Source organism: Argentina silus (genome assembly GCF_951799395.1).
Source record: "Argentina silus genome assembly, chromosome: 8".
Classification (NCBI taxonomy): Eukaryota; Metazoa; Chordata; class Actinopteri; order Argentiniformes; family Argentinidae; genus Argentina; species Argentina silus.
This window is the reverse complement of record NC_139662.1, coordinates 11,361,372-11,381,237: the sequence shown is the minus strand read 5'-3', so window position 1 is coordinate 11,381,237 and position 19,866 is coordinate 11,361,372. Positions and strand designations below refer to the sequence as shown.

Sequence of the window (19,866 nt, the reverse complement as noted above, 5' to 3'; positions counted from 1 at the left end):
AAGTACTCAGTTTATAGGCACTGGTCTGATTCTACCTGTTACATTTATATCAATGAAAATGTCTCACTTGTGGATGTGGTTGTTATTATTGCAATGAATGTGTAGATTTATTTTATCCAATAGGGATATCCAGTTACTAATTAAGACAATACACAACAAAAATCATAGTAACTCTAACGGTTACTCAAATGGATCATCATGATCAACTCACTTGCTCGTTCAGCGAATAAAAAAAGTGAATTATGTGCTTTACGTGCATTAGAATTCTGATCATGTAACATTAGTGTATTTGTATCCGAAAATCATCTGTGGACCAAACCTCTCCTTTGGGTTTTCCAGCTAAAACCCGGTGCCACATATTCCTTGGTAGTTAGAGTCTTTCACCCTAGCATTTCAAGTGCCTACACATGGCAAACGTCCATCTGTAGAAATACATTTCCCTGCGTTCCCCGCTCCCCCATCACCTCACTCCACTCCTCTTGCCATCCCTCCCACTTTGTTGGTCCGCGAGGAAGTCGCAAGATGGCTGTCGTCGCTTGGAAGTATGTTCCCCTCCGCAACATGAAGTCGTGAGTGTGGAAGAAAGCGAGGGAGGCACCATCGGGCTTTTCTTTTTATTTTAGTCATTTTTATTTTATTTCTCCAAACATCCATTTCATTCCGCATCGTGTCTGTCCCAGATTTGTCTTTGCGAGTTGACGCGTCAATCACGCCGGGGACCCAGCTAGCCCAGCTAAGTTAGCTAGCTAGCTAGTTTAGTCATTTTTGACATCCCAACATCAGCTTGCTAAACTAGCACTACACGTTGCTGTCTATTGAGCAACCTTGTCTAACCGTTAATATCAATACTTTAACTGTCAGATAAAGGATTACTCGATAGTCATTTCAGCTAACTAATGCGTAGCATTGCTTCGTATGTGCACAAGGATTAGCTATTATTTTGAAGTATCTCCCAAATCATCATAACATAACTGCAGCTAGCTACCGCTCCATTACATTAGCTAGCGATCAGCTGTCAAAAACCCCGTGTTTATTTAGTTAGTTAGCGAGCAAGTTGGGAGGGATAGCTGTCTGAACTTTAGTTATCTAACGTCAGACTAGCTTTGCTGGCAGTTTACCAAAAAACTGATAGGGATGGACACACAATTGTACAGACACGACCAAATTTAGAAGATTGGCATAGATCGAGACAAGTTTTCAATTGAGCTAGCTGTCAGTATTTCGCTGGATTATTGAAGTTTGAAAGTTAGAAGGTCGCCGCGCCAACTAGTTGGGTTAGTTAGCCAGCCGTTGCGAGGGTCCGTCAGTTGGCGTGTCAGAGTTTGGGGGTGGCAGCTAGTAGTGGCTAGCTAGTTAGGTGCAGCTACAGTCGTGCTGTCAAGTCACTGAGTCAGAGAGACAAGATAGCTAGCTTATCATATTAGCTAGCTTCTGTCTCGCCCGTCACATTACAATCACGGCGTACAGAACGTATCCCGAGCCCGCTCCTGGTCAGACCCACAGGTTGAACAACACCGTGATGGGAGTCCAGGGGTTTCAGGAGTATCTCGAGAAGCGGTGTCCCGGAGCCGCGGTCCCGGTGGACCTCCTCAAGCTGGCCCGTACCGCGGGCCGCCAGCCCCCTCACCACCACCATCACCACCACCACCCCCATCACCCTGGGCCCATGCCTCCCCCGCCCCCGCCCGCCCGGATCCTCATCGATGCGGACTCCGGCCTGCAGCGCCTCTACGGCGGCTACCAGACGGACTGGGTGTGCGGTGGCGAGTGGAACGCCATGCTGGGCTACCTGGCTGCCCTTTCCCAAGCCTGTCTGTACCAGGGCGGGCTGGAGCTGGTTGTGGTGTTTAATGGCACCCTGGGGAAAGAGCGCTGGCCGGAGTGGGCGCGGCGGGCCCAGGGGCAGCGGCAGACGGCGCAGCTCATAGTCAACCACGTCGGCAGCAAAGCCACCCCGCCTCCCCGGGCATGGTTCCTGCCCCCGGCCTGTCTCAGCCACTGTGTCCGCCTTGCCATGTTCCGCTTCCGAGTGCGGGTGAGTAACAGTTACATGGCGTTTTTATTGTCTATTATTGTATGGGGTTAAACTCATAACCTGGAACAGGGACCCACCAGTGTTTATAGCCCATTGTGCCTGTTGATGTGTTGTGTGAGTTTGGCTGGCAAGTGCAACTGGTGCTAGCTGGTTAGCTTGACCAGAAAAACGAGCCCACAGTGGGTGGGATGCGGTCAGCTTTTAAGGCAGTACAATGGTCGATATTGTTGCCAACACTAGCTAACTCAACATCATGGGTAGAGATTTCTCTTTGATCCTTGTGTTTGATTAAAGATTGTGGAGGCAGCTTTATTCTGTGCCCTTTTCCCTGAAGTGTGCACTCGATCACTCCCCCTCATGGATTTAGAAGGTATGGACTGGTCTGGTGTTGAAAATATGGTGGAACCCGGACACAGTATTCAAGCCATGCGGGGCGAGTGAGCAAGTGCCGAAGTGAACAGAGTCATAGGCTTAACCTCATTTGCTCTCTTTGAACTCTGTTAAAGATGTCTGATTTATACTCGGCAGACACATGCTGATTCGATTCATGCCAGTCAATGATTATGTTATGGCAATGTTTGAGTATTAGGCACAAGGCAGTACTCTGATGGGTCTTTAGATCAATGTAGAGCCAATGAAAGAGCACTTTGTCTGTAACTTGAGGCTGTAACTGAGATGCAGTATCGTGCATTGGGTATTATGGAAAAGGCCAAAGGTTTTTCCTGACCATGTGACCTTCCCAGGGAAAAGTTTCTGGCCCTAATTAATACTGCTTTATATAATAGGTATGCCTTATCTGATATGTGACCCTCGACCCCACTTGTTCCTCAACTGCCCCATTCAGAGAGAATACGTGTGGCTTATTCTTCTGTCTGTCTGTCACCTAGGCCCTGTCTGTGTGCATACATGTCAATGGGAGTGTGTGTGGTCTAGTGACACTAGTAGTATATGTCTATTAAATGATGTTATCATGTATTCTGCAGGTTGTTCAGACGCTGGAGGACCACCATCAGGAGGTGTTGTCTCTCTACAGGGACTTTGGTTTTGTCGGTCTGATCGCTCAGGACTCAGAGTTCGCCCTCTGCAACGTTCCCGCCTACTTCTCCTCGCACGCGCTCAAACTGAGCTGGAACGGCAAGAACCTGACCACACACCAATACCTGCTCTCTGAGGCTGCTAGGCAGCTAGGACTGAAGACCCAGCATCTGCCCTGCTTCGCTGCCCTGCTGGGTAACTACCCCCCCCTCCCCTCCCAGACTCTCACACACACACACACACACACACACACCTTTTCACCACAGTCTCTCTCTCTCTCTCTCTCTCTCTCTCTCTCTCTCTCTCTCTCTTAGGGCCGGGTATCAGGAAATGTTTTCGATATCGGTTCATGAATTTAATATCGGTTCCTACACATTTGTTTTTGGTTTGTTTTCAGTTCCTCTGAATGAGAGTTAATTTATATCTTCAATAGCTTACATATAAGCTATTTCCCCAACAACTTAGTTGTAGTCTTGCCTGCGATAACACAATGGAAATCCGTTTCTGGTATTGGATCAATTTGTTCTGTGTTTTTATTTATTTATTTATTTTATATATAGTCATAGCACGAGCAGATGTTACGTTAGCTGTGAGTCAAATAATGTGTCATATCGTGGAACACGTCTTGAAAGCTAAACACTCACTGCTGCATGCCCCCCCCCCCCCCCCCCCCCCCCCCACACACACACTTCTCTGAGATTCAAACTGAGATTCCTAACTTTGAGTTTTCTCTCTGTCTGCTTGATCAGCTGTGCTGCTAATCAGCGGTCACTCTCTCCTAGCACCACCGGCTCATGCAGTAAGAGTTCTGAACTATGAACTTTGCGGCAAGCAAATCAGACATCAGCGTGTACTTGTTTATCCAAAAGAACCGGAAGTTTTTTTGTTTTTTTTCGGTTCTACTTGGTATTGACATGATTCGGTCAGTTTCATGAAGGAACCGAACATCAGTACCCAGCCCTTCTCTCTCTCTCTCTCTCTGTCTCTCTCTTGCTCTCTTCTTTTCATCAGTCTGTCTTTCCCTCTGCTCTCTGGCAGAGTGTGGTAGTGAGCCTGTGTGTGAAGCCTCTCTTTCTCTGAGTTTTAACAGTCTCTTTCTCACTCTTTTCTCTCTCTCTCTCTCTCTCTCTCTCTCTCTCTCTCTCTCTCTCTCTCTCTCTCTCCTTCCCTAGGGAACCACATTCTCCCTGATGAGGACCTGGCTGCTTTCCACTGGAGTCTTCTGGGACCAGAGCATCCACTCGCCTCACTCAAGGTACAACGGCTAACAGTAACCTCCTCCATCCTCAGACCCTAAGCCATTCACTGGTTGCTTTGTCTCAACAATGTTCTGAATCGTACAGGGATTCATTCCATCACTACCTGTTCCTGTTTCAGGTGCGGGCTCATCAGTTGGTCCTCCCTCCCTGTGAGGTGGTGATCAAGGCCGTGTCAGAATACGTCTCCTCTATCAAAGACCTGGGGAACCTGGACGCTATAGCCAGAGATGTGTTCAAACAGTCACAGGTACACACTCACACACACACACTCATGTTGTACATTTACTGCTTTACGTGAAAAAACTAAGGTAGCAACAGATATCGTAAAGATATAACAAACAATCGGAAAGTAACGACACATGGTAATAATGATGGAAATAGTTATGTAAATTATAGTCATTGTAAAGAAAGTCGCAATGCACATACACACACACACACACACACACACACACAAACAGTGTTAATGTATTTCTCTGTTCCCTCTAGTCTCGTATGGAGGATAAAGTGGACCGTTTCAAGAAAGCTGTGGAGTATTTCTCAGCTGCCTCAAAACCCCGCCCACTCTCCATGGGACCCTCCCCTTATATCTGTGAGTGGCTTGTTTCCCCTCAGCCCAGACTACAGGATTGGCTACAGCCAGTGTCAGTCACAGTCAGAGAGCAGGAACTCGTCTTCAAGTGCTCCTGTTACGCACAAGAGAGTTTTCTGTGACTGTAGTCATGTTGGTGCTTGTGTTGTTACTTTCTAACACTGATATTAGTGTGATATTAGTCTGAATAATAATAATAATAATACATGTTATTTGTAAATTCATTTGAACATATATCTCAAAGCGCATAGTTATAGTGTAATGAAACTGTGTTGTCTTTTTTGACAGTACCTGGGTTCGGGCCGACTCCATTTGGGGGACCTCCTGGCCACATGGGGGCGATGCCGCCAGGAAAGTCTCAGGTAGGAGACAGTTTCCTCTGCCTGTCCTAAATTCAACCCGACCCATAGAGTTATAAACACTAGACTAGCGCATACTGCCTACTCTATGCATCTCTATGCCCCTTAGGATCTGAAATGATTGAATATGTATAAGCATAACGCTGCAGATTATTTTCAAACGTTACGGAAGTACATGTGTTCACAGCTTATTTCTGCTTCCTCTCCTCTGACCAATCACAGTTCGGCCCTCCCCCGGTTCCTGGCATGAAGCCACCCTATCATAATGCTCCGTATGGACCAGGCTCAGCCCTCTTGTTCCAGAATCCTCCTCCTTCCTTGCAGGACTGCAATGATTCGCTGACAGGGAAAATGGGCTTCTCCGATTGGTCAGCTCCGTATGATTCCACTCACGGAGGAAGATTGCCCAATCACCACGATGCTGCTCCGTCTGGCCCCTCCCCCTCCCCTTCCTCCTCTTCCGATGGAGACGAGCCCAATGACAACAATGCAAAGTAAGCACACACACACACAGACACACAGACACACACACACACACAGACACACTCACACACTCCTAACAAACCATTCAGACAGTGTTTTACTGCCATACTGCAGACAGAAGTCTCGCTACGCCTTGCTCTTTCCTCATCCTGTCTCTGTCTCTCTCTCTCTCTCCCCTCCTCCTTTCTCTCTCAGCCATTTGACGGACAAGTCTTCCAGATGGGAGAATCCCTCTGGCCGAGGGGGCGGGGCTTCAGGGGATGGTTCCCATGGTAACGGGTCAAACATTCCGTCGCTGTTGTCTATGGCGACACGGAGTCACATGGATATAACCACACCCCCTCTGCCTCAGGTCAGTGCCAAGATGCGTGTGTGTGTGTGGACATGCACATGTTTGTGTGTATGCTGCAGTTATTCCTCTGCTGTAATGTGTCTGTTTTGTAACGTTGCGCTCCCCCCCCCCCCCCCCTCTCCTCTCTATGTGTGTGTGTGTGTGTGTGTGTGTGCAGATCAGTGCCGAGGTGCTGCGTGTTGCTGAGCACAGACACCGCAGAGGACTGATGTACCCCCAGATCTACCACATACTGACCAAGGTAAACACACACCCACGTTCTGAACCCTCTTGTTTTGATCCACAGCATTTCAGCACAAACAACCGAAGCAGACGCGGGTAAGATGAGATGTTTACAGTCACAAAGCTTAAAAAAAAAAAAAAAACATTCACTTTTGACCTTGTTTGTAGTCCTCCCCAGAGCAGACTGGTGTTTGGTTGTCTCCTCCCCGCGTTGATCTCTTCCCTTCAAACAGCTGTCACTCATTGTCTCTCTCTCTCCCCCCCCCCCCCCCCCCCCTGTCTCTCTCTCTCTCTCTCTCCCCCTCTTTCTTTCTTCCCCCCAGGGAGAGATGAAGATGCCAGTGTGTATAGAGGATGAGTGTAACTCGGAGCTTCCTCCCGCCTCTCTGCTGTTCCGCGCGGCCAGACAGTATTCCTACGGCGTCCTCTTCAGCTTGGCCGAAACCCACCGCCGCCTGGAGAGGCTCGCCATGCGCAAGAGAGGACCCCTCGAAGGTACGTGTCTTAATAATAGACCCCTCGGAGGTACGTGTTTTAATAATAGACCTCTCGTAGGGACGACACGGGGGGGAGCAAAGGTCCCTTCACAACTTTAGCCTTTGCCTGTTTTTTTTAATTTTATGATTAACATTTTGTTGTTTATTTCTACAAGTGAAGGTACAATTGCAAAAACACAAGTTCCAGTAGGATAGCCTATTGTCTTGATATGCCTGATTGTACAAAAGATTAAAAAAAGAAAATCAACTGGAGCAATAACAGCAGAGGAAGGTATGCCAAAGCCAAAAGGGAAACAGCAAAAACAAATATAGCTGCAAGCGGCCATGCCCAGGGTCACAATATCACAACGCATATTTCCCTCCACTCAATAATGACAGGAAATAATTACCATAATGTGTTTAGAGTGACCGATAGAGAAAGGGTGTCAGCGTTTAGAAAAGTCAGAGAAATGTTCACGGTGCATTCTGTTGTGTTTTCAACGTCGTAGCGTATGTTCGACGTCTTGTCCAAAGCTGCTTTGCCGACCTGCGTGGTCTATGGGTGAAGGTCTTTCCATGTAAAAAGGTTTCATTAGATTCGCTAAAACAACACGGCCAAAAAAAAAACAAGCCAAAAACGCGCCACCCTGTGGTCAAACGCAGCCATATCTAGGGGTGAGCTGAAGTCATACCCCTGACCGTCTGTGCCAAATTCCATGACTCCAAGTCAAACAGATCAAGAGATATAAATATGTGCTTTTTATAGTACCACCATAGGACAGATCCAGTGACTGTGTATCATAATTCAGAGAGTGTTAAACATATGTTTGCCAGGTTTTGTAGTGTCTGATTAGTTAACATGTAAGTAATACAAGACACACCCTCCTACAAGTTCATTGATTCAGAGCAGCCATGTTATAATAGGTAGAGTCTGTTAGGAGACTGTTCTAGAGAGTGTTGTTTGGAAATATCTTTGGAAATGGCAGAAAATCCATCATGGTGGAAGTTATGGGTCCTTAAGGCAAATTTGAGAGAGACAGACTTATGCAGAGCAGTATGTTAGAAGAATGGCGCCCATGAAAGGGTATATTTTCTATTGGCTCCCGCTGACGGAGACGCAAACAGTTCTTTCACACAAACCTATGGAGCAAGTTGCCAGGCAACTGTTTGCTATCCTGGGTAGCCAGTCTGAGAAATATTGCTAGCTTAGATTCTACTTTTCAAACTGAATAGATACTGTAATTTCAACTGGGGAAACTTCTTAGCTTGTACTAACCACTTTGTGGTTAAACCAATTCAGGAGAGAGATTTTCCAAATATGTGGTAGTTTTATTGTTTTACTTGAGAGTAGCCGTGATGTTTTGGGGCTGAAACTGCCTTTTTTTCCCCCCAGCATTTTTCCCTGTCTGAAGTCTTATTAGGCCCGCCCACTTGCATATCTTAGTAAAAAAAGTAAATCTGGAAGGAATTTTTGGAACTATTTGAAGCCTCCAGTAATTGGCCCCACTCTTCTGATATACCACTCTGGACCTATGTACCACATTTCTGGAATCTAGGTCATACGGAGTGAGGGGCGTGGCCTTTGTAAACGTGCATTTTCGATTCCATGGTATGGCGCCACCTTGTGGCCGGGTGGCATGACAATGCATTTGCCATCTTAACACAGGGATGCAAACTGGTCAAATTTGCCATTTTTTAAAATCCAAAATAGGGCACCTCCGTGATTCGCGTAGATACGATGTAACAGAAATTGAGAAATGATCATTAACTCACTAACTGCCAAAGAATTCTGAAACACTCACCACCGAGAGTGCTAGCAATAATACTTTGATTGGCTACCAAATGAAACATCATAATTTATGGATTTCTGGTGAATGAAGTTGCCCTTGGCAGTCTAGAACGCTGTGTGGACGACTTTATAGACCCTCGGGACTAAATGAGTTAGTGATGAACGTCCCCTCCTAGATCTGCTGTGTCTTCTTCTAAGAGCAAGGCTTTGTATGAGGGTATAACTGAGTACAACTGTCCCTCCATGTTCCTCTCAAAGTGCACCAGAATGCTGCAGTTGAAATGTCCAAAATAAATAAATAAATAAATAAATCTCCTGGGGGTGGATGCTACCGGACCCCCCCCTACGAGTCTTCTTCCCCCCTGAGATTGTATTCTCTCATCTTTTCCACCCCTCACCAGTTTGCATCCCTGTTGATTACCGTGCTTTACCACGCCTTACCATGCCTTACCATTACCATGCAACAAACGCCGAATGCCGGAGACTAATAATGGCCAATGCCAAAAATGTGCTGCTTAGACCCCTAAAATAAAACCAAAACAGGTGATCGGGAAGGCTTAGACTGTTCTAGAACCTGACCGCTTATCCGTCTCTGCTTTTCTCTAAGTGACGGTGCGAGAGGGCTGGACAGGCTAAGCCCTGCCTCTACAGCTGGTGGCCTGCCCTGCGTGTGTCTGATCTGTGATTGTGTATTTCCGAAGCGTGTGTGTGTGTGTGTGTGTGTGTGTGTGTGTGTGTGTCTCAAGTTCCTCTGCGGACGGCGAAGGAACCCTGCCTGGAGAGCTGGCGGCCTGCCTCGTCTTCTCTAACAGCGTGTTTTCCACGTGTCTCCGGCTCTTAGTTCCTCCAGTGATCGTGAAGGAGTGGAGCAGCGGCAAGGCCAAGTCAGCCCTGACCCCGGAGCTGGTGCCGGCGCTGTGCTTCCGCGAGTGGACCTGTCCCAACCTGAGGAGGCTGTGGCTGGGCCGCGCCAGCGAGGACCGCTCCAGGAGAACCAGGGCCTTCCTCGCCTGCCTCCGCTCCGACTGCCCCGCCCTGCTCAACCCAGCCCAGGTGCCTCAACACCTGCTGCTTATGTGCTGCGTGCTCAGGTAACCTCTCTCTCTCTCTCTCGCTCGCTCAGCCTGACTGACTGACTCTCTCCCACCTGCCACAGGGTTGTGTGTGTGGTTGTGCTTGTATGGTTGACGGGTGTATCGGATTGTGTGTGTGTGTGTGTGTGAGAGAGAGAGTAACAGGTGTGTATGGTTGGCAGGTGCATTGGATTATGAGGTGTGATTGACACACACACTTCAATCACACCTCATAATCCAATACACCTGCCAACTATACACACCTGTCACTCTCCCACTCACACACACACACATACATCAATAAAACACACACACACATCAATAACATTGACAAGTGTGTGTGTGTGTCTATGTTATTGATGTGTGTGTGTGTTATTGATGTGTGTGAGAGAGTAACAGGTGTGTATAGTTGGCAGGTGTATTCGATTATGAGGTGTGATTGACAAGTGTGTGTGTGTCTGTTATTGACGTATGTTATTGACGTGTGTGTGTGTGTGTGTGTGTGTGTGTGTGTTGCAGGTATATGATGCAGTGGCCTGGTGGTCGGATCCTCCAGAGACACGAGCTGGATGCCTTCCTGGCCCAGGCCGTTTCCAACCAGCTCTACGAACCAGACCAACTGCAGGAGCTCAAGGTAATAACCCCCCTATGACTGCCTTATAACCCATCTAGAACTGCCTTCTAATGAACCTATTACTGCCTCATAACAACCCGCTCTATGGCCCACATGTAGCTAACGTGATCTGTTTCTAATGTTAATAAGGCATGTATATGAACACTGGATGGGCCACCTACAAATGGCACACACACACACACACACACACACACACACACACACACACCATGCCGATCATGGTCAAGAAATCTCTCTACATGGCTGTTGTACTGTATACACAGCCCTGATATTGTGTGTTTGTGTGTGTGTGTGTGTCCTGCAGGTGGAGAAGGTGGACGGTCGCGGGGTCCAGCTGGCCTCTCTCTTCATGGCCGGCGTCGACACGGCCCTGTTTGTCAACGACGTGTGCGGGCAGCCGTTGCCATGGGAACACTGCTGTCCTTGGGGCTTCTTCGACGGCAAACTGTTCCAGAGCAAACTGGCCCGGGCAGCCAGAGACAGAGCCGCGCTGCTGGACATGTGTGAGGGGCAGGTACGGACGTGTGTGTGTGTGTGTGTGTGTGTGTGTGTGTGTGTGTGTGTGTGTGTGTGTGTGTGTGTGTGTGTGTGTGTGTGTGTGTGTGTGTGTGTGTGTGTGTGTGTGTGTGTGTGTGTGACATCGGTCTGTCTCTTTCAAGAAGCGATTTCTGTGTATACCTGTGTGTATAACCTCCCTGTCTCTCTCTTTCTATCTCTCCTCTCTCTCTCCTCCCTCCCTCCCCCTCTTTCTCTCTCCTCCCTCCCTCCCCCTCTCTCTCCTCTCTCCCTCCTCCTCTTTCTCCCCTCTCTCTCTCTCAGGAGGAGCTGGTGTCTAGGGTGGAGAAGATGCGGCAGGCGATCCTGGAGGGCATCAACCTCTCTCGCCCCCCTCCTCCTCCCCCGCCCTTGCCTCCACCTGCCTTCCTGCCCCCCACCATGATGCCCCCCTTCTACCCCATGCCCCCCCTCTACCCCCCCCGCCCCATGGGCGGCATGCCCCCCCACCATCATCACCCTCACCACCACCACCCCCCTCACATTCACCCTGCCCAGCACAGGCCCCGAGCCTTCCCAGGTAAGAGCGTTACAACGCGCACACACACACACACACACACACACACACACACACACACACACGCTCAGTCATATACACACACACACACACACACACACACTCATTCACAAATCAAACTATCATCAAAATCAGTCCCTTCAGCTACGTTGTTGCTTTTACATGCCGTTGAAAACAGGCGATTCTAAGTTTTATGTTTAGTTTTTTTTCCCTCACGCCAAAATGTTGAAACCTCGTCTTCACACGTACCCGTCTCTGCTCTCGCTCTTTTCCTGTCTTTCTTTTTCTATATCCACGCTTAACCCCCCCCCCCCCCCCTTTTTTGTCTTCTCCGCCTCAGGTATTCAGTCCATCCCACCCCAGGGAGGGAAGTTGGAGATAGCCGGCATGGTTGTTGGCCAGTGGGCCGGGAACAAACCAATCCGTGGGAGAGGGGGGTTCAACATGCAGGTGGTGTCGGTGGGAGCGGGGAGAGGGTGAGCTCACATCTCTGCTCTTGTCTAAAGTAGCCTCCTCCAGCATTGAAGGATTGTACCGGACTCATTGTGTCAACAAGTATTGCTTTTGACTGATCCAGATTTCCCTCTTTCTCTCTCTCCCTTCCTCCCTCTCTCTCCCTCTCTCTCTCTCCCTCCCTCCCTCTCCCTCTCTCTCTCTCTCCCTCTCCCCCTCTCTCTCTTTCTCTCCCTCCCTCCCTCTCCCTCTCTCTCTTTCTCTCTCTCCCTCTCCCTCTCTCTCTCTTTCTCTCCCTCCCTCCCCCTCTCTCTCTCTCTCTTCTTTTCTAGAAGGGGTAAGGAGGTTCCAGTGAAAGGAAGAGGCGGAAAAAAGGTGACTAGCGACAGAATCCCCGGGGTGTGACATCACCAGGACGTCACACGCCACCGTAGGAGAGGGACATTCAGAAACCAGCGGGGGGGGGGGGGGGGTTGTTGTTGTTTCTGAGCTGCTGAATGGGGTTGTTGCTTATCCGTGGCGTTTTGACTCTAACTACTCTCTCTCTCTCTCTCCCCTCCTCTCCTCTCCCCCTTACCACCCTCTCTCCCCCCCCCGCTACCCTCTCTCCCTCCCCCTGCCTCTACCACCCCCCCTCTCCCCCTACCACCGTCTCTCCCCCCTACCACCCTCTCTCTCTCTCCCGCTACCACCCTCTCTCCCCCCCCCCACTCTCTCCAGTCGTCGTCTCCCCCCTCCAGCAGCCCGCCCAAACCCTCAGAGGAGGCGGGGCCTAACACAGAGAGTGCCGCCCAGCAGCTCAATGGCAGCTCCGCAGCCTCCGCCATTGGCCAGCCTCTGGACCTGGCCCCCATGGCCCAGCCAATCCCGTGTGCCTTAGCCAGCAGAGACAACCAATCAGAAGGGGTGGAGGTGGAGGCCCCCTGTTGCCTTGACGACTGCCCGTCAGACGGAGCGCTACAGAAAGAGGAGTGACGGCATCCCAGGATGCGACGCTCCGAGAGAGTGATCTGTGTATGACTGCCTTTCCCTGTTTGTAGCCCCGCCCGCTGACTGCCTGCATCATCACACGGACCAGGAAGTGAGGGAGGGAGCGTTCCCACTAGCCCCTCCCTCCCTCTCTGCTGCTCCGTGTGATAGGCCAGAGCAGTTGGCTCAGACTCCCTGTTTTAGTTTCTCACGTGGTTTATTATTTCTTTATTGATGAGAGGTTTTCTCCATGAGTCTGTATTGCTCCCGCGTCCCCAATCGCCCACCTCCCACACTCAGAGTAATATGGGCCAACAGCCCCCCCCCCCCCTCCCACCCTCCACCCCCCACCCCCACCCCTATATAGAGCCCCCTCACACTAAACCCCTTTTACTGCGGGGTCCGCACGGTTTGAGTTTATTATTTTCTGTGTTTATTTAGTCCTACGGTGTGTGTTGAGTTCAGACGCGCGCGCGCGCACGCAGACGTCTCGGCTCACGGTGATGGTGTCTGGCTGTGGTTTCCGTGGTTTACCGTGTCTTCAGGTTAGTCGCCGTGGTCGGTGTGTACGCTGTTGCCTCGGTGATCTCACAGAGGGGCGTGCACCCTCAACGAGCTCGCAGGAGGGTTTCGCCGGGTCGGGTTGGGTTGAGGAGGACGTGTCGGTGGAGGAAGAGAAGAAGGACGGCAAAAGAGATGAGCGAAATAGGAAGACGAAGCAAGCAAATAAATTAATGGAGCTAAATGCCCCCACCCCCCCCCCTCCCCCTCCCGTTAACCCCGCTGCTAACTACCCAGAGCTCCTCTAGCATAGGCTTAGCACAGCCCAGACACACCTGTCACACGACGAGCACCACCATTGATGTTAGCGTGTTAACACAGCAAAGCATAGCCCGGAGCCCCCCCCCCCCCCCCCCCAAAACCCCCCCATGATCACAGATCAACATTTTTATGCACCTTAAGCTCCCAAGTATGCAAGCTCTTATCCCCCCCCCCCCCCCCCCCCCTCCAAAAGTGCATTACTCTAACCCTCCCACCCATCCCCCCCCCCCCCCAAAAGCTTTGATTGTATATCCCAACGGAGAGCACTTATTGTTGTATTCATTGTGATGATTAGAACAAACCCCCCAAGTAGACGGATTGACCCGTCTCGGAGGGTTTCCCCCCCCCCTTTGCGCCTGACTAAATCAGTACGACGTAGAGAGTTACGTTTATGAGGTAGAGAGATCGACGGAAAGCCGTTTGAATGTGTGAACAAGAGTGGTTTCAAGTCAACAGCACTTTGTTTTAAAAAAAGAAAAAGTAAAAAAAAAAAGGTTAAAAAAAACTAACAAAAAAAACACACTGGACCAGTCCTCTACCAGGTTAAAAACACAAAGGCACCTTTCCAGAATCAGGCCAAAAAAAACAGAAAAAATGGTGCCCAGTCCAAAGGAATGGGAATGCCCATGGTCATTCAAGGTCAGGGGTTAGAGGTCAAGTTGAGGATTGGTGCTATGCACTCCCACCCCTCCGACTGGGCCCCATGTTCAGAATCAGATAAGGCTGCATCTCAAATGGCACCCTGTTCCCCACGGACACCAGTATATGGGCAATACGTTGTCATTTGAGATTTGCAGAGATGAATTCCCAAAGCATATAGAAAGGGACCAGTACATTCAGCTGGCCAGTGATGATAGATGGGGGGGGGGGGCGTAGCAGCAATGCCTTCGCCAATCCCCGCGTGTCGAACGGTAAGCCATCGCCACGGCGACAGCCCAGCGCTCGGAGCTCCGCCTAGCGGAAAACCTCGCGCACGTGTTGAAACCGACAAGGAAGCACTTCTTCCCTCCACCGGACGCCTCAGCCAATCAGCAGAGGTTTGGGTGTTGGAACATTTTGTCACATGACAGGGGAGGGGGAAGGTCTTGCGGTGGGCCTCCCAATGTTCCGACCACAATTTTAAGTTTTCTGAGAATCAAAATTCTTTGTTAGAGCTCTCATGCGTGTTGTCAAGTGTAGAGGATGAAATGATAGTGTCCCGGAAAATAGGTTTTGTTCTGGCAAAATGAATAGAGGTCTTTACTTATTTTTGTTTGTTTGTAGCATCCTGTAATTACAAACCTGATAACGGTAGATATTGCCTGAAAGGAGACCTGTAGCATAAGTCTCCCGGCCATGAAACATACTCTCTTCTAGAAACCAATGTCTAAAGAAAGGACTAAGATGAACTCGTGTTTTAAGAAAGGCAAGTCAACAAGAAGCACCTTATTTTCTTACTATGTTGATGACTTATGCTCTATCGTGTGCCACAAAATCGACATAAAATGGAAAGCTATATGGAATGATGTTTTTTTTAAGAAAACCCTGAATATATCGACACATATATAAGCGTTAATGTAATGTCTCTCAAGACGCATCCCCCTTCCGTTACAATCCGTTACAGTTAAATACTGTCGTGTAAGGCCCTGGAACGAGTATAGGCCTATACTCAACAACCCAGCGACTCATCACAACCTCCTATATACAACAACACCAAATGAAAACCAAGGGTTTGGAATTGATAGCTATTATTGATATGACTTAAGTATAAGATACAGAGCGTGATAGGTGTTTTATTTTCTTTTTTTGATTTGAAAAGTAGGTAACAGTTGTTGGACAAAGCTCTACAGGACTGTAGTACACGGACACCAAGACTAGGCTAGGGAATATAGCACCACTGGCCGAAAAAATACTAAGACTAGAATACTAGAATTCATATACTTAACCGCTTTCAACTTTGACATTATTAGTACAGTATGTGTATCGCAACAGTTCATTGTTAGACATCGCTGTTTTCAGCGGCCGTAAGAGAGGGTCTCCTGAACTCGCTCGCCAGAGTACTACTTACGTATTCACACACACACACACACACACACACACACACACACTTATTCACAGTTGCATTTGTTACCACCAGCGTTCTCTCTGCGTTCGTGCTGAAGTGATGTGTTGTTTCAGTTAGTTCCCAGTGAGTGAGTTGTCAGTACATCAGAGATGATTTGGTAAGACGTTCTTCTGATCAAAATCCCGCGCTGGAGTTTGCATGGATGTGTCAACTACACACAAAAACATGCTCACACACACACACACACACACACACAGATACATTAATGTCATACCCTGAGTTATACATTAGCTAGTATGGAAAAAGTCAACACAATACATGATGTATTGTCCCTCTGTTGCCCTTGTCTCTTTTAGTTATTTTAGATATTTGATCAGTGATTTTTATGCTCGTTCTCCTAATCTCCCTCTCTTTGCCGCTCCCTTTTCTCCTGTCTTTCTTCCGCTCTCTACCCCACTGTTCTCATTCCTCCCCATCTCTTTCTGTTCCCACTCTCTGCCACATAGTTCACACACACACACACACACACACACACTGAGATACAGAATACTCACACATGCATACAAAGACTCACTCAAATTGAAAGTATCCTCTCTACACACAGTGATACACACACCCATAAACACAGGAACACACTCTGGTCAGACTCGGATACACACATGCACACACATCAATCCTCCTTTTGATCATTCTCTTTCTCTCTGGTCCCCCCCCCCGCCGCCGCCCCCCAATCCAATCGACCTATCCCTGCCCCCTTAGGACCACTTCTATTGGCCGTTGTTTCTCTCTCTTTGGGCTGCCCCGCCCCTCTAATCAATCCAACTAACAGTAAAGGTTATATTAACGTTGATAATCAGTTTCTGTATGTAACTAGCCAGAGTCTGGAGAAAAAAAAAGTGGAAAAAAAAAATCAAACTCTGTTTTATTCAATTGTGCAAATGTGTTTTCTTACTATTTTTAATGTTATTACATCTTCTAATCTAATCCTTCTACCATTGCTACAGTTAGTACTGAAATACGCTTAGCCAACCTAGAGATTTGAACTGTAATGATTGCGATTTTCCTTACCTGTATTTTATATATGGCATCTTTAGACCACTTCACCATTATTATTATTATTATTATTATTATTATGTAAGTAAGTATTGCCCGTCTAAATTGAAAATCATCGCCTGCACTATGTGATTCTCGTATTTTCCCTTAAAAAAAAAAAAAAAACAATTTCATGGTTTACTCATTATCAACTGAAGCTGAACTCTGCACCCCTTGCACAAAGCAGCAGGAAGTCTCATCTGTACAACTGAGAACCAAAGTTAACATTGGCATTTTCCCCCCCTTTGTTTCCCGCGCCGAGGGTCTGCCTCAAGTGACGAGTTTTCTGAATCTGTTCTGACGCTACAGCACATGTGTTTTATCTGAGGAGTATGTGAGGTCGCAGTACATGTATATCTACACCCAGGTGGTCCTAGAGATGAGAAGCAGGGACAAGTTGTGATTGGACGCCGAGCGAGCGAGTGATGCGAGTGGTCGGGTCAAGTCACATGGCTAGGTCAGAGGTCAGCCAGTGATGCGTGATGGTGATGATGATGATGATGATGATGATGTTGATGATGTGAGGTTATGTCTGCTGGAGTGTAGTTGTTGTGAATCAGTGAAAACCACTCCTCTCGCTCTTTTCCATTGTCCTGTAAGACTTCACGGGCTTGGGTCTCTGTGTGGAGTGCTGTACATGCAGACACACACACACACACACAACAGGGGTGACATTCTGCAAACGCACACACATTCAATCACGAGAAGTTTTGGTCTTCTCTGCATTCCTGTGGAAGTGGGTTTGAGTTGTCTTGGTTGACCCCCCCCCCCCCCCCCCCACAGTAAACGCACTGTTCTGTTCAGTCCGTTTCTACGTAGCCTGGTGAAGATAACACTTGAGGTGGAGGTCGTCCTTAGGCACAGATCTAGGAACAGCGTACCCTTCCCCTTAGTCCTAACCACCACCATTAGGGCAGTATGGATGTCAAACTGACCTTAGATCAGTGCTTAGGTGGCAAACGATCCTCCTCTGATTCTAATGACAGTGCTGTGGCAATGATGACGTGTCCGGTGGTTCACTGCCTCCCTGTCCTGCTGCCGGAGCTTATTCAGGAGAGCGCGACGTAAACCAGAACCAAATGTAAACAGAATAGAAAATGTATTACTGTGTATAGAGGAAAGAAACATGAATGTGTCGTCACGAAGAATATGGAAATGATCAGATCTGTGTTTTAACTTTTCTATCTGCAACATTGTTAACGTTGCACCCCATTGAATAAGCCCCTGCTGTCTTGTCTCTATACTGCCCCCCCCCCTCTCTCACCCCTCTATGCCCCCCCCGCCCCACCACCACCACCACCACCCCCCACCCCCAGGCCTGATTCTACAACCCTGTCCCCTTCTGGGGCTCTACAGGGATCATACTGAACCACCTGCACCATTGGTACATGCTACAACGTGTGTACTGATGCCCTGTACCCCAGGGCCACCCACAACTTACGTACCTGTGCAGCAAAGGGTAAAGGAAAAAAAAGAAAAAAGCAACTTCATTATTATCATTATTATTATTGCTGTTAAGATTATGATCGGTATAATTTGTCATCGTTAGCATAATGGAAGCACCAGACTGTTTGTGGAAAGAAAGCTTTTTTATTCGTCTGGCTGTTGTGGTCTGATCTCACAGAGGGAGGGGAGTAAAGGCTCGGAAAGAGACAAAGATGGCAGTCATGTTTGTACGGTTGGGAAATGACTTACAGTGCTGAAATAAAATTTATTCTTTTAGTAAAAAAAGAACCCTTTGTCTCTGTCTCTGTTTTGTTGTTGTATGTTTTCTGTTTGTAAGTGATGATGAAAGAGCTGCAGCTGAGTGTGGGAGTTGGTGAATCACTGAGGTGTATCAACACACCACACAACCATACATTCACTCACATGATAGAGGAGGCCAATGCGACTGATTTCTGAGGAGACTAACCTAAGAGTAGGGTCCGGGGTAAAGGATGTTTTTTGTAACTGTTTTTTTTTTTTACTTCTGTTGTAGCAGAAATAGGGGGCTCACTTTCTCTACAGTGGTGCTTGCAGTATTTTTATTTTATTTTTACCTCATTATATTTACCTCATTACAAACCCTAATATCTGAATGTATGATGCAGCAGTTGGACTTTTGACTCTAATAACACCCTATTGGATAGAGCACGAAGCCTGCGCAGCGCGTAGCGCAGCTTGACCTCCCGGGAACAGGCGCTGCCTTAAAATGTCTAGACAGGGTAAAAAACCGCCGAACCACTGATAATGGGTCAGATCTGTATGGTTTTATCCCCCCATGATGTTTGGGATTTGGGGGTAGGGCGGTCTGATTCCAGACCAGTTTGGTGAGGAAGCAGGGTTCTTGTAAAAGCCTCGTTCTGGCGTCGTTCAACAGCCGCGGGAATCCCATGGTAATCTCGAGATGGAACCACCCACCCAAGGAAAGATGGCGAGGACACGGGGAGCGAACCCCGGGTTGGAAACCTATCGGTCCCTGCGGCACCCCGCGGCCTCGGAAGGACGACGTGGAGGCTCGGAGGCCCGGTGGCCAGGGCTTTTTGTCGGAGTCAGAAAAAGCTAGCAAGTCGCCAAATGTCCGGATCAAGTGTGTGGGAACCGCCAATTCGAATGTAGCTAGCAGGAGCTAGCTAGCCAGCCAGCCTTTGCTAGCAGCTAGCTAGCTTAGAAGGTAGCAAGCAACTAAAGCCATGCTAGACTATCATCAAAGATCCTCTCTGCTGTTATCGTCCATGGGGATGACCCATGATAGTGTTATAGGTTGCGTGTGATATATGCCTACTGAAGTTGGAGAGGTAGTTGGCTGGCTAACCATGGGCAGTTCTGCAGTGCTTTACTGAACAGGAATACTATACATAGGAGTGTATGTGATGATAGCTACGTATGAAGACTGTGCTGAAGAAGTGGATGGTGCAAAATGCTGATCTGTGCGTCAGTGGAGTGTGTAACTCGTGTGTTTCTGCCCACAGGTCATGGTGAGCACACAACTCTGATATCGTCTGGAGGGCATGTCCTCACTGGAAGGAGATGTTCTTTCTCTCTCTGTCTGTCTCTCTCTCTCTCTCTCTCTCTGTCTTTTTCTCTGTATTAGCCCTTACTTGCCCTGTCCCTCATCTCCTGCACTAC

The 19,866-nt window shown here is 48.4% G+C and overlaps 1 protein-coding gene across 1 annotated transcript; it reads left to right on the top strand.

The window, feature by feature from the left end:
• Window positions 1-513: 513 nt before the first annotated feature.
• On the top strand, window positions 514-16,887 carry fam120c (family with sequence similarity 120 member C). Its single transcript, XM_083674995.1, has 17 exons — window positions 514-2,035; window positions 3,019-3,265; window positions 4,243-4,325; window positions 4,448-4,576; window positions 4,816-4,918; window positions 5,207-5,280; window positions 5,500-5,771; window positions 5,956-6,112; window positions 6,270-6,353; window positions 6,658-6,829; window positions 9,441-9,690; window positions 10,192-10,306; window positions 10,611-10,820; window positions 11,126-11,381; window positions 11,719-11,854; window positions 12,164-12,206; window positions 12,552-16,887. Exons 1-17 carry the CDS (start codon window positions 1,520-1,522, stop codon window positions 12,804-12,806), a joined length of 3,102 nt encoding a protein of 1,033 aa, XP_083531121.1. The 5' UTR covers window positions 514-1,519; the 3' UTR covers window positions 12,807-16,887.
• The last annotated feature ends 2,979 nt before the right edge of the window (window positions 16,888-19,866 follow it).